At 34.8% G+C, this 14,716-nt stretch overlaps 2 protein-coding genes across 2 annotated transcripts; both read right to left on the bottom strand.

Moving 5' to 3' along the window:
* Positions 1 to 3,573: 3,573 nt before the first annotated feature.
* On the bottom strand, positions 3,574 to 4,572 carry LOC116141032 (pentatricopeptide repeat-containing protein At1g62670, mitochondrial-like). The gene has a single exon (XM_031426594.1). The coding sequence runs from the start codon at positions 4,569 to 4,571 to the stop codon at positions 3,594 to 3,596; it is 978 nt and encodes a 325-aa protein (XP_031282454.1). The 5' UTR covers position 4,572; the 3' UTR covers positions 3,574 to 3,593.
* A 4-nt stretch (positions 4,573 to 4,576) lies between these two features.
* Positions 4,577 to 5,707, bottom strand: LOC116140982 (pentatricopeptide repeat-containing protein At1g12300, mitochondrial-like). Its single transcript, XM_031426548.1, has 2 exons — positions 5,072 to 5,707; positions 4,577 to 4,720 (listed from the first exon to the last, which is right to left on the bottom strand). Exons 1-2 carry the CDS (start codon positions 5,705 to 5,707, stop codon positions 4,577 to 4,579), a joined length of 780 nt encoding a protein of 259 aa, XP_031282408.1.
* Between the last annotated feature and the right edge of the window lie 9,009 nt (positions 5,708 to 14,716).

The following is a 14,716-nucleotide window of genomic DNA, read 5'->3' as shown; positions in this document are numbered from 1 at the left end:
CATATTGATGGTCGAAAATGCCATATCGGAGTAGATTTGGCCATTAACAGTTAGATCTATTTTGACCATAATAGATCTGGCTATTAATGGTCATATTTCATCCAAATATGGCTGATAAAGGCCATGGATCTGGTCAAAATAGATCTGGTTATTTTTTACTAGATCTACTTAGATATGACCATTTTCGGCCATCAATATAAATTGATAAGTATGTTATATTGGTTAGGTTAGGATAAACTGGTGGGAATGTTATATAAATTATTAAATTGTCTTCCTTTCTAAATATTAATATAATATTATTTTTTAATCATTTCTTTTAATGCCCGACAATTGAAATTTTAATAAAACATTGCAACCATATAAAAGTTTAATTTATGACAAAATCACTCTCACCCACCCAAGCCACTGTCGCTACTATCGACAGTCGTCGGAACGGAAGTAAAATGAATTCACTTGAATGTATTTGTTATCCACTGATAAAATAAATGAATAATCTTGAATACGATGAAGCATTACCAATGTTAATTTCAAAATTGTTCAAGTTGCTTATGACAAATCTGGTATATGAAAAAGGTAAATTTAACGATCATTATTTGCAAATCCTATTATCATAGGAGATATGAATACTATTAGTAATAATTCCTATGTATTACCTATAAAAGGTGTTAAATCTTATAGATTGGTAATAGGCAATTTTATTTATTATGATGGCTTTGAGGAAGAAATCATATTTATGGATAAATGTTTTGAGAGAGTTGGGGTGGGCTTCGTTTTTACATTTCTAAATTCGACTTGAAGAAGCTGAGACCCATGATTCTTAAGAGAATTGAAAATCGCGCCAAGGACTATCTGGTTGGAGGCATGGTCCTTGTTGCAGTGGAAGTTCTTAAAGCCAGGGCTTTAATGATTCAAGGCATCTCCACCTTTATGAAACTTGTTCCTGTTCAGGCTTGCAAGTAAGCTTAAGTCTATCTAACAAACACCTATTGGTGTTATGTCATGTATTGCGATAATCTCAATGTTTTCAACTGTGGGCGTGGGAGCATGATTATTTTGTTTAAATCTTGGTTGAGACCTTTGAGGTTTGAAGGCTTTGTCCCTGTAGCTATGGGTGTCTCACCTCCAGGCTGCCTTCCATCGCTCATCTGGATCCAGATTCTCCTCCTCCTCATCGTTCTCCTCTACTGATCTCGATATCTCCAACAGATACGTCAGAAACTCCTCAGCTTCTCTTTCCTCCGCCCCTCACTTCTTCCCTTTTTCCCTCTCTCGAAAGTTAGTGTTCTCTTAGGTAACACCATATATTCTTTGGGCGTTTGGTTCAGAGAATCTTATATTATCTGAGAATCTTTAGAAAAATATGTTTGGTTAGTTAGTGGGTATATTATATTAATCTGTTTGGTTAGGGAGAATAAATTTGTGGGTATGTTATTTAAATTACTAAATTGTTCCCTTTTCAAATATTAATATATTATTATTTTTATTATTAATTTTTGAATAATTTTTTAATTTTTTTAACTCCCAATATTTCAGATTTAGCTAAAACACCCCCGCTTATATAAAACTTTAATTTATGATGAAATCACCCCCACCCCCTACTGCCACCGCAAACGACGTCGGAAGTCTCTAAAAGTCGTCGTAAGTAGCTTACCGTGACCATGAGGCTCCAATATGGCTGTTTCCGGTTAGATCTGGCTTGATATGGCCGTTTTTTGCCATCAATATGGCCATATCGAAGCCTCCCATTAAATCTCGGTCTTTTTTAGGGACTCCGACGAATTTTCGGTGGCGGTCCGTGGTGGTTGGCCCGCTGTCGACGGTGATGGCTAGGTGGCAGTGGTGGTCTGTAATTTGTTTTAAATATAAGGGCATTATTATCTAAAAATTTAATTAAAACAAGGGTAAAATTGAACTGGTATATTAATGAAAATTTATTTTAAAATAGGGGCATTATTATCCAAAATTTTTATTAATAACGGATAGAGTTGTAACAAAAATAAAATTACTTTGGTAATCTTGAAATACCTAAGAGAATAGAGGTAATCAGATTACCTCCAGTATTACAAATAATAACAACTATAGGTAATGCAAGATTACCGGAATCTTATATTATTTGACAACCAAACATGATAATCAAGTAATATAAAATGATATAACCCCAGTAATCTTCCATTACCTCCAACCAAACCCCCCCTTTAGGTTTACACCATCTTCCGATTTTGCTTCTCTTTTTTGCCTTTATTTATTTATTTATTTTGTACTTTTTGTTTTGGGTTTTGTTGTTTCGGCGTATTTTATATGTTTTTGATTCTAAAACACAATCTTATATAAATTTAATGAAATGGGTTTGCAACAAATCTTGAATTTATTTATTTTTCTGTTTATGAACTCAAATGAACGAACTTTTCTCTGTTTTCAAATTTGCTCACTTTTAAATTGGACTCAGAAATCTTGAATTAGGTTAATTTAATTACGTACAACCCGGCTGAATCTATTGAAAATTGAACTCACAAAATGGGTCTCCGGATGACTTTGAGTTGGGTGTCAGTCTTAGGGTTGAGCCACCTTTACCTTTAACATGGTCCAATTAGTTGTTCAATTTAACTCCTACGATGGGTTGAATATATATATAATATACCGGGGTATCCGGACCAGTTTGCAAGTTCCTTAACTAATCCGAGATCCATTAAATATTTTTTGTGATTGAATATCTGATTGTTTATCGGCTTAGTTGGGATTATTTAGACTGCTGAGGGTAGACGTGGGTATCTGATTTGAAACTGTGTACTAGTGTTGTATAATTTGTGACGTATTGAATGCGTGATTTTATTTCGGCTTATTTGAGATTATTAGACAGTAGTTTGTAGGCTGTCAATTTTAAGCCAGCATTTAAATGAAACAAAAATTTCTATTTTCTCAAAGATTGAAGAGTATGGCATGCAACATTTCAATCAAACCTACTAAAGTATATAATCACCATTAAAAATTTTAGAAAACAAATGATGCCACTGAAACAATTAGGTCTAAACATGCACTGTAAAAGGACTGCAGTATCCACTAATTAAGTAAAACACAGTCAGGCAACTAGGTTTTAGACAAGCTCCATAAAAGAAAATTAATCTTTATATGATGAAGATCTAGCTAGCATGCTTTTGAGTAAAACCTTTGATAAACCAGCATTTAAATGAAACAAAAATTTCTATTTTCTCAAAGATTATCTTAAAAATTCCTTCAGATTAAACAGCAAATGACAGATAAAGGTGTAATCGAGCTGAGCCAAGTATTGGATGGCTTGAGCTCGGCTCAGATGCAACAGTGTCGAGCTTGAGCTTGACAGATAAAAGGTGAGCTTGAGCTCAGCTAAAGATCGGCCTACCCAAGCTCAAGCTTGGCCTCAAGCTAGTGTTGTTCAAACCAATCCCGAGCCCGAGTTAAGGTCAAGGTCAAGCTCGAATAAGCAGGTTTGATGCAGAGTCTGTAGCATTCTCTTTATTATAAGGCACATTGTGTGCAAACTTATGATCACAACCTGCATTATAGCATTATGTATCATTGTCTCGGCTATGGAAGTGTTATATGTAAACACTGTTTGTTTAAGTCCCTTTGAAATCATTTCCTTGCAAAGACTCATAGCATTCTCTGATTCCCAAACCTCTTTGGATCATCAATTCCAACAACCAATCAGCTTCCTCTATCTTCCCCTCCTTGCAAAACCCAGTTATCATTGTATTATACGTCAGTAAATTAGGCTGCAAACCTTGATCTGCCATCTCAACAAACAAGCCTTTAGCCTCCTCCAAATTTCCCACAAAACACCAACCATAAATTAGAGAGTTAAAAACAACAACATCTGGCTTAATTCTCTTCCCCTTCATTTCCAAAAACAATTCTTTTGCCTTATCAACCAACCCATCTTTGCAAAGACCATCTATAATACTACCATAAGAAACAATATCAGGCTTACAGATAACACCCCCTTCACCATTACCAGCAACCATTTCTTCATGCAATCTAAGTGCAACACTAGTGTTCCCTGTCTGACACAACCCCTTAATCAATGTCCAATATGTAATCGTGTCAGGCCTGACCCCAAACACAGCCATTTTCTTGAATAACTCCATAGCCTCCAAACTCCTTTTCTCTAAACACAATACTTTAATCAAAGAAGTGAAAGTCACAACATCTGGTCTTAAACCCCGCCTCAAAATCCTCCCAAAAACAACAAAACCATCAGGCTTACAACCCTTACTCTCCATAGAGATTAGCAGCTCCTTTGCATCATTAAATCTATGCAGCAAGCAATAACCATCAATCAAAGTGTTATAAGTAACTATGTTTGGTTGCAAACCTCTTTGAATCATTAATTCTAAAAATCCATTAGCTTCATCCATCTTCCCCTCCTTGCAAAGCCCACTTATCATTGTATTATACGTCAAAACATCAGGCTGCAAACCTCTTTGAATCATTAATTCCAAATACCCATTAGCTTCTTCTATCTTTCCCTCCTTGCAAAGCCCACTCATCATTGTAGTAAACGTCACCACATCAGGCTGCAAACCTCTTTGAATCATCAATTCTAACAAAACAATCCATTGGCTGCCTCCATCTTCCCCTCCTTGCAAAGCCCACTTATCAGTGAATTATATGTCACCACATCAGGCTGCAAACCCCTTTGAATGATTAACTCAAAATACCCAATAGCTTCCTCCATCTTCCCCTCCTTGCAAATCCCACTTATCATTGTATTATACGTCAACGCATTAGGCTGCAAACCTCTTTGAATCATCAATTCTAACAATCCATTAGCTTCCTCCATCTTCCCCTCCTTGCAAAGCCCACTTATCATTGTATTATACGTCAAAACATCAGGCTGCAAACCCCTTTGAATCATTAATCCCAAATACCCATTAGCTTCTTCTATCTTTCCCTCCTTGAAAAGCCCACTTATCATTGTATTATACGTCAACACATTAGGCTGCAAACCTCTTTGACTCATCAATTCTAACAATCCATTAGCTTCCTCCATCTTCCCCTCGTTGCAAAGCCCATTTATCATTGTACTAAACGTCACCACATTAGGCTGAAAACCTTGATCCATCATCTCTTCGTGTATCCTAAATGCAATGCTGGTATTACCCGTTCTACACAACCCGTTAATCAAGGTCCCATATGTAATCACGTTAGGCCTAACCCCAAACACAACCGTTTTCTTCAGAAACTCCATAGCCTCCGTACCCCTATTCTCTAAACACAAACCTTTAATCAAAGAATTAAAAGTCACAGCATCTGAGTTAAAACCCCGCCTCAAAATCCTCCCCAAAACAACAAAACCATCACAAACTCGACCCACATTACAAAAGCAATTAATCAAAATATTCAAAGTATAAAGATCTGGCAACAACCCCATTGAATCCACTCGCTTGTAAAGCAAAATAACGTCTTCATAAAACTTTTTCTTAGCCAGTGCTCCAAACAACTGGTTGAATGATGAAATTGGTGGTTTTGGTTGCAAATGAATCATGTATTCAAAGAAATATCGTGCTTCATCAAGAGTGACATTACCTTCTTTACAATCATTTTGGAGGAATTTCTCAAGCTGGGTTACTTTAAGTACTAAATCTTGTGGTATGGTTGTAGTCACTTGACCTGGTTTTGTGAATGAAGAAGGAGAAGAAGAAAAACGACGAATCAAGCTTTTGAGCACCATTTCAGTAGCGCCGTTTGTGCCTTGTGGATTATCTGGGGTTCAAACAAACTTCAAACTGGCTTAGTCTTTTTAAGGTAGGGTTTCATCTTTCATCTTTCCTCTTTATATATTTTTTATCTTAATTAAAATTGAAAATAGGTCGGGGCTTAATAGAAAAATTCAAAATGAGCGTCAGAGCTTAATTCCTCTCTTTTTCATTTGTTTAAATTGGGAGAACGGCCCGTTCCCACCCACGATGTTTTGTTAGGAAATTCTATATTTAACAATTGACTGTAAAGATAAAAACACCATTTATTATTTGACTTAATAATTTTATTATTATTTTATATCATGTCAATGAAGTCAATTATCAACATACCCATCTTTAAATATGAAATTATTAATATGCCCTTAACTATATATCAAATTTGTCCCTCTAATTTTTTATTAAAAATAATGTTTTAAATCAATGAAAATCCATTAGATTTTTTAAATTACTAGTTAGTCCTTATAGTTGCTACAATTAAACTGACATTCATATTTAAATTTTGTCAATTTATCTGTAAGCCTGATATTGTTTCTTATGATAGTATTATAGATGGTCTTTGCAAAGATAGGTTGGTTGATAAGGCAAAAGAATTGTTTTTGGAAATGAAGGGGAAGAGAATTGAGGCAGATGTGGTTGTTTTTAACTCTCTAATTTATGGTTGGTGTTTTGTGGGAAATTTGGAGGAGGCTAAAGGCTTGTTTGTTGGGATGGCAGATCAAGGTTTGCAGCCTAATTTACTGACATAATACAATGATAAGTTTATTTTGCAAGGAGGGGAAGCAAATTGGTTGTTGGAATTGATGATCCAAAGAGGTTTGGAAATTAGAGAATGCTATCAGTCTTAACAAGGAAATGATTTCACAGGGAATTAAACAAATAATGTTTACATATAACACTTTGTTAAACAAACAGGAAATCAGTTTGCTCTTAACAGATTTGTGAAATCTTTTTTGACACCCTATGACCTGATCGTAAGTGTCCATTGTCTTCACCTTTATAAGTTTCCATTGTCTTTATATGTAGAGTCCTTCAATCATAAGTGTTGATGTCTTTGATCATTATTTATGATATTTTTGTTACTTAAACATCAAGTGACATCTGATTTCGAATTCCTCTAATTAGTATAAATGCTTGTTTCAGTTATAAATTCAGGATTTTTTGACGGTCTACAAGAGGTAAACAAAACATTTTGACAGCTTCTTTTACAATATCTGTCATTTTCTGTTTAATCTGAAGGAAATTTTAAGATAACCTTAGGGAAATAGACATTTTTGTTTCATTTAAATGCCCCTTTAGCAAAGGTTTTACTCAAATTCTTTAGATATATTTATATATTTTATCTTTAATAATTAATAAATTGTTAAATATTTCAACTAACACTTTCAGAAGTTTTAAGTTTCTAAGAAACTGGCAAACACAATGGACCTTGTTGAAAATTTTGTTAATATGTGAATTGATTTCTTGAATCACTGATTTGGGTCGATTTTCAACTCATTAAAAAATAGTTAAATTCTTGTATCAATAGTTTTATCAATCTTCAATTGTCGATACTATGATTAATAGATGGTCAATATGTAAAACTTCCTTAACATAACAAAGAATTTCAAGAATTATATAAAATGCTTTGGGACATACTTGGCTGAAGTGTCAACTCAAAATATAATTGAAATGTATCACGAAAACCGTATATGAATATTTTTATGGTTTATTTCATTCACCTCTGGTGTGGTCGATTAAATATTAAACATACACGGTTATTAGACAATATGATTCGTCCCTAAAATTATTAAGAACCCTCGAGATTATTAAAAATCCAAGCAGGCGAAATCAATTTTCACTATTCAACACAAACCATTACTAGATCTATAATTTCGTATAGTATAATGTTATACAACCCAAGAGATCCAAGCAATGAATCGAGAAGAATCAAAATGAATAAATTTAACTTGATTCCAATGGCATAACAAAAAGTTTGCTCAGCAGTTAAAAAGGTATTGAAGAGCCTAACAAAATGTAAATAATGATGTTGTGTTCTATTTATTAATGTACAATAATAAAGAAAACATTTGTTGCAAAAATGTTACATGATGACTATGCTGTCTATTTTCTTTGTTTTTGGAAAAAAAAGAACCTGGAAATGAAATCTTGAAAGATTGTTCAACTTACTATGACCTGAAAGGATGTGCAAAGTCACCAATTCTTGTTGATATCAATGCAATTAGTTTGTAAACTTAGTGACTTCTACTGCAATTGCTAGTTGGATATCTCTATTAGTTCCATGACTTGAGTTTGACAAATCTGCTCCTGCAACCAAAAAAATTCACTAAAAAACTCAGAAATATTACATATCGTGAATAAAATGTGCTTTTTATCATGGGTTAGTTTCATTTAAGCTTGGTGATTTTTTTTTTCCTTATATAAATCTAAATTACTTCGTAAATTTTATGGTGCTTCCATCGGTGTCTACTATAGTATCAAGGTGTTTGAAGAATTGGAGAGAAAACGTTGCATGTTTGATGCAAGTAGTTGTCTTATAATCGAAAGTCGCCCAGCGTGAAGGAGGAACAATAGAATGATCCTTGTTCCCATTACTGACATAAAGCAAGTTGTAAAATTCAGATGCTCCATTTGTCTTCCTTGCGGGTGTATTGAGTTTTGTCAATGGTGGTAGAGGTGAAGCAATGACCATGTTCAAATCTGTCGATCGCTGCATAAGGAATATGGTCTTTAATATGCAAACCCCTAAAATAAATGTAATGAAACCACAAAAGAAAAAAACAAAAAATTCGTAAAGAGAGTCTCTGAACTGATAGACATGCGAACACATTGTCCTTGCACAAGAATGTGGCAGAGTAAAATTCTTTCTCTTAGATCCCTTAACACATACACCTATTTTCTTTTTGGAATATATCAAAAACTATATAAAACAGTTTAAAGCTTACAGATACTATAAGTAACAATAAAGCTATGGACACCGGGGTTTTTGCACCGAAAATGTGTACCGGTCTACGTGTCTCCCTGACTCACACCAGCAATCCAGACGCGTGATTAAACAATAAATATTTTTCTAGTGAACAGTCGTCCATCAAATATGGATGGTCGTTCACTTACATGGACTCTCGTCCATATTATATGGACGGAGGTCCATTTACTACGGACACGCGTCCCCATTTAGAGGACGCCTGTCCATAAATAAAATGAAATAATTTTTTTTTATAAAAATTAGGGACGACCATTCATAGGTTATGGACTGCTCTCCCTAAATATTGGATGGGCGTTCATATTTTAATGGACGCCCATCCATCAACAATTCTTTTTAAAAAAATTAAAAAACATTTAGGGACGGCCGTTCATCCGTTATGGACGGCCGTCCATTCATTTTGGACGGGCGCCCGCAAATAAGGGGTTCCCGTCCACAAATTGTGGACTGCCGTCCATCAAATATGGACGGCCGTTCACTTACATGGACTCCCGTCCATAATATATGAATGGGAGTCCATTTACTACGGACGGTCGTCCCCATTTAAAGGACGCACGTCTATAAGTAAAATGGAATAATTTTTTTTCATAAAAAATAGGGACAACGTTCATAGGTTATGGACGGCTGTCCCTAAATATTGGACGGGCGTTCAATTCTTTTTAAAAAATTTAAAAACATTTAGGGACGCTCGTTCATCTGTTATGGACGGCCGTCCATTCATTTTGGATAGGCACCTGCAACTAAGGGACGCCTGTCCTTAACCAAAATATTAGGGGATGCCCGTCCACAATTTTGGTTTTACAAAACTAAAGAAAAAATTTGGACGGCCGTCCATAAATTGTGGACGGCCATCCATAAATCACAGCTTCCCTTCCATCTTTGGTGCACAATACCACCGCAACTTCTCAGAAAATTTTCATGCATGACTTAATTATGCCATCTTAGATGGAAGCTGATTGTTTGGTTCCAGCAACCTTTGCTAGCTTTGACTGATACTCCTTATAGTACTGAATTACTGGCTAGTTGATAAATACCAACATTCAAGCAGGATTTCCTTCACAAATTCTTGTGTGCATTGGGCTTGTCTTGCCTTAAAAGATACCAACTTTCTTACAAATTTTGGTACTCCTAGAACCTTTGAAATATATCCCTATACCCCAGCAATTGATAACAAAGCCTAATAACAAACAAACCGTGTAATCATGGACACACGTAGAAATAAATATGTGTGAAAATCAAATGAGGACAAGTTAAAGATGGAGATGAAAAGAAGACATATTGACAAGACCTTACATTTAGACCCTTCTCATCGCTATTCACTGACACTAAAGGAAAAATTGGCCTACCTTATCATCCATATCAAAGGGTGACAAGGGATCTGATGTATGGGGATGGAGTATGAAACATCTTTCCTGGTAATTGAAGTCAACATTTTCTTTAACTAAAGCAAAAAGGGAAAACATATAAACAACTATTGCCATTACCCTTTGGGACTTCATTGCCGGAGGAGTTATTTGAGACATGTGCTCAGTAAAAATCTCATCCTCTAGAGAGAGTGCCCTTGGTTTTCTTGAGACACCACCTTTGACACCTTCTGGGAACTTGTCAATGTTATGGTTCGTTTCAGCAGTTTTGGCAGCTGGTTCTGTTTCTCCCTTTGGAGCCCATCTTTTCTCTTCATACCTGTAAAATCCATAGTATAATTAGTAGAAGATGATATTAACCAATGTTGTCTTCAAGTTCATTTGATAAATCATAAGCTTCAGTTGATAATTTACTTAGTGCGGATAAATTGCTCAATTCTACTTCTGTCAAAATTCGGTGGTAGTTCTGCCTCCCAGAACTTGTTCAATTTCTCATTACCTGTAGCTATAGAACAAATAAGCAAATATAAAACTAAATTTTCCATAATCATAGATCTACTTGCACCTGGTTTTGTGAATGAAGAAGGAGAAGAAGAAAAACGACGAATCAAGCTTTTGAGCACCATTTCAGTAGTGTCTTTTGTGCCTTGTGCATCTCTCCCTTACAGACGACGAGTCTCCCTTATTCTTATCTTCTTGTCTGACACGTACACTTTTTTTTATGGAGTTCCTTTAATGTTACATTAATCTTGTGCATTGGGTGATTGGTTCTACTTTTGGTTCTTGATTATCTTTTCTGCATTATTATTTCGCAATGTTTTGTCTCAGTTTTAATGTTCTGCAGTGACTGGCATTTGAAACATAATTTTTCCTTCTCTTGTGAAGTCAAACATTATTTACATATTTTCTACTTATATATAATGCGTCCTATTGTCACTTAGTACTTGGAGATGTGTTTGCGATTTATATTTGGTACTGCTGAAGGTTGTTCTAAGAATTTGACTTTGTAATATATGATGATTTTAGTTAAATTTCTGTATATGGATTCCCTATTTGATTTGTTCATATTTTTGCTGCTTGGTTAAATTTGTGCCTTCTGATAGGAGTTACATCCCCGGGGGAAAAATATCTCCACGTCGCTGCCCTGAAATGTATTTGGAGTAATGTAATGTCTTGTTTTTGATTGTCTACTCCTTAATCAAGCTGTAGTTAGTATCTGAACAACATTGAGAGAAATGAGAAGAGGTGATGTGAACTGAAGTGAAGTGAGGTGGGAGAAGTTTTAGATTCTGTTTGGATAGTTAAGTGAGCAGAGAAAAGGAGAGTAAAAGAAGATAAATAAATATTGGTAATTGAGACACAAATTCGTAACCTTTGATGTACATATTACACACATCTGTGCTGATTGTTTTCTTTTCTTTAGAGGACAAGCATTGTGTACCACTACTGTTGTCCTTGGAGAAAAGAGTGATTGACTGATCTTGCAGGCACTAAATATGTGCCACATGCACCATTCTATAATGAATATATCAACATTTTTGTTTCATGCGATATGTCAATAATTAATGATTGTCATCCAACTCCGATGGATTAAAATAAATCAAAGGCTAAGAATTTGTCTCAAATTTGTGTTAAAAATGAAAGAGTTGGGTAGTGGATTATTTTTGTTCTAAAATGAGATTTTGCGCTGTAGAGGGAAAAAAATGGTGAACATCTGCGATTTGTCCTACTGCTATCTATGGGCCTAGTGAAAAGAGGCAGTTTCCAAGGATAGTGTTCGTGGTGAAGTTGCTTTTAGTGCCTTTCAGAATTGGTGAAGCGAATGTGAAACAAGACTGGATTTATGTGGATAACCTATTGGCAAGGATGGCACTTTTGGATGACATTCTAAAACATCATTGATAATTTTACTGTCACCTTTTTACAAGATTAACAATATATATGGACTTTAGCAATCTGCTAAGTGTAATCATAAACTATTAACAAAGAAGTTAACTCTAATGCTCTCCTCCATGTCAAGCACCAATTGTTACCTGTGAATTGTCTTTGTGCTATGTAGGTAAGCCAGCCCAGAGAGAATGTGTCAGGTGAAATTGCGAACTATAGATTCTGTTATAGCTCCAAAATGGTCACAAACATATTTATTAGTAGATTTGGGATGAGCATACTCCATATATATGTAAAAGTGATCACAAACCTGCAGTGGTAACAATGTTTTCTGAATGAATTATATCTACACTAATACAAACACAGTCAAATCTAGTGTATTCTATAGGAAGAACCACACACCACTATACTATATTTGGATGCCCTAAGTGTTGGAGAACTATAATTTCCTACAACAATTACCGAGTCCTTCCTTTGTCACATAACCAAAACATGACACCAAATTTTTCTTCCTGGTTACATTGTACAACAAACACTTAACACAAAACCTACTAAACAATAAGGTATACGGAAATTTCAAGCGTTCTCATCCCAACTGTGTTGGGGTTTTTTTATCATTTGAGTTACGGAAAAAGGATGCTCAAGTAGCACCACAGCTGATGGCCGCTCTGCAGGATTTCTTCAAAAGTAGCATTGGAGAAAACCCTTTCCCTCTGAAGATAATGTTTCTGGTATAGGCAGGGTTTTATGCAAGACCTTGAACATAGCTTGAGGCTGACAAATAGAAGATGAGACAATTAAAGTGAGTGGTAGAGAAAAGATCATGTGCAAACCCTTACAGAAAATATAAGGACAAGAAATGAGCATTTTTTCTCTCTGATTTTGTAAGTAAATCACCATACCAGAAATTAAGCTGTAAGCCCATTCAGTAACATGCAAAAGAAAATCATTAGCAAGCCGAATATGCTATCAGGAAAACAAGATACAAAAAAATGTTTAAAATTTTTAAAGTAGAATCTCCCATGTCATTTAAAAGTTTGTAACTAATTATCTGGATGCATTTTGAGCAATTAACTATAGAACTCAGTACTCAGAGTGAAAAATTGTAAAAGAGTTGATGACATGAAAAAATGAGAACCTGTCCAAATTAATTCTTCAATGAAAAGAGAATCCGGATTGCAAAAAGAAAGGAGAAGCAATCAACAGCAGTTGCACCTGCTTATTCAAAGATCCAGTGACCTTATGCATGCTAATGAACATATGTTACAATGCATAATTCAATCTAGAAAAGATCTCTAAAATAATAGTGCAGAGAATCCAATATACATTAATAAACATTAACTACAATTAATTTACTAATACAAACATTAACCCTTGAACACGATCTATGAAAAGATAATGTTAGAGAAGCATACTCTCAAATTACAATAGATCAAACAAAACTAATATTCATTACTACATAGTGTTAAAGAATCTCAAAACTCACATGTTTTGCCATCCCAAAGTCTGCAAGCTTTACAACACCAGATGCATCAACAAGCAAATTTGCACCTTTAATATCCCGATAAATCATAATAATGAAGATAAGTATACTCATAGACCAAAGCAATAAGTTTATAACCAAAAAATGTGCCACTTCTCCAACAAAATCCAAATTCAACAAGCAAGTATGTAAAAACAGTAAAGACAGTAAAGCAAGGAGTCATTCAATTCTTCCCAAACATCATTGATAATTTTACTGTCGCCTTTTTACAAGATTAAGAATATATATGGTCTTTAGCAATCTGCAAAGTGTAATCATAAACTATTAACAAAGAAGTTGACCCTAATGCTCTGCTCCCTGTCAAGCACCAATTGTTACCTGTGAATTGTCTTTGTAATATGCAGGTAAGCCAGCCCAGAGAAAATATGTCAGGTGAAATTTCGAACTATAGATTCTGTTATAGCTCCAAAATGGTCACAAACATATTTATTAATAGATATGGGATGAACATACTCCAAATATATGTAAAAGTGATCATAAACCTGCAATGGAAACAATGTTTTCTGAACGAATTATATCTGCACTAATACAAACACAGTCAAATCTAGCGTATTCTATAGGAAGAGCCACACACCACATCACTTCCATAATACTGTACTATATTTGGATGCTTAAAGTGTTGGAGAACTATAATTTCCTGCAACAATTACCACAAATAGGAATAGTTAGTTTTCAAGACAAATGGACCAAAAAAAAAAGAAAACCTATGTCCAACTAATATGACTGAAGTATGGTGCCTTATGTATCCACAATTAACACAGTTGAAGTGGTGATGAACAAGAATTGGAACTTCTAAACAACATATCAGATTGGTATTATCCCTGGGGCTTTAGCAAACGGAGTGGTAGATTGGTACTGGTCTTAGGTGTTGAGCCAAAATGAGGAAAAGGGTGACTGAGTTTTTGCATGCCTCTTATTTTATTGTGAACACCATGTTCAGGTTTGATTTCAATTGACAATCAACTATTGTGGCCAGAATTCATGTATGACAAATACAAATTCCAATACCATATTTTGGAATAGAATACTATTGGCAACAAATATGATGAAATGTGGAATGCTGAGGATATCCATGCTGGAATCAAGCAGTGATTGATTTGATTGATTGTAATATTTTGTAATTAAGAGTTTATTGTTTTTCCTTTACAGTATTTCCTTTCCTTATTGTATTCAAAGCCACTGTATAAATTGACCAATGTACACTACA

Source organism: Pistacia vera, unplaced genomic scaffold (assembly GCF_008641045.1).
Source record: "Pistacia vera cultivar Batoury unplaced genomic scaffold, PisVer_v2 Contig39, whole genome shotgun sequence".
Lineage (NCBI taxonomy): Eukaryota > Viridiplantae > Streptophyta > Magnoliopsida > Sapindales > Anacardiaceae > Pistacia > Pistacia vera.
Note: the sequence above shows the minus strand (reverse complement) of the source record. Positions and strands in the feature narration are given on the sequence as shown.

What these genes read in the sequence shown, in the direction of transcription:
- LOC116141032 (XM_031426594.1), bottom strand. Translation starts at nt 4,571, where the DNA reads ATGATTCAAAGAGGTTTGCAGCCTGATGTGGTGACGTTTACTACAATG.
- LOC116140982 (XM_031426548.1), bottom strand. Translation starts at nt 5,707, where the DNA reads ATGGTGCTCAAAAGCTTGATTCGTCGTTTTTCTTCTTCTCCTTCTTCA. An exon ending in AAGGTTTTCAGCCTAATGTG is followed by an intron (nt 4,721 to 5,071) that starts GTGACGTTTAGT and finishes GGGATTTGCAAG; the next exon opens with GAGGGGAAGATGGAGGAAGC.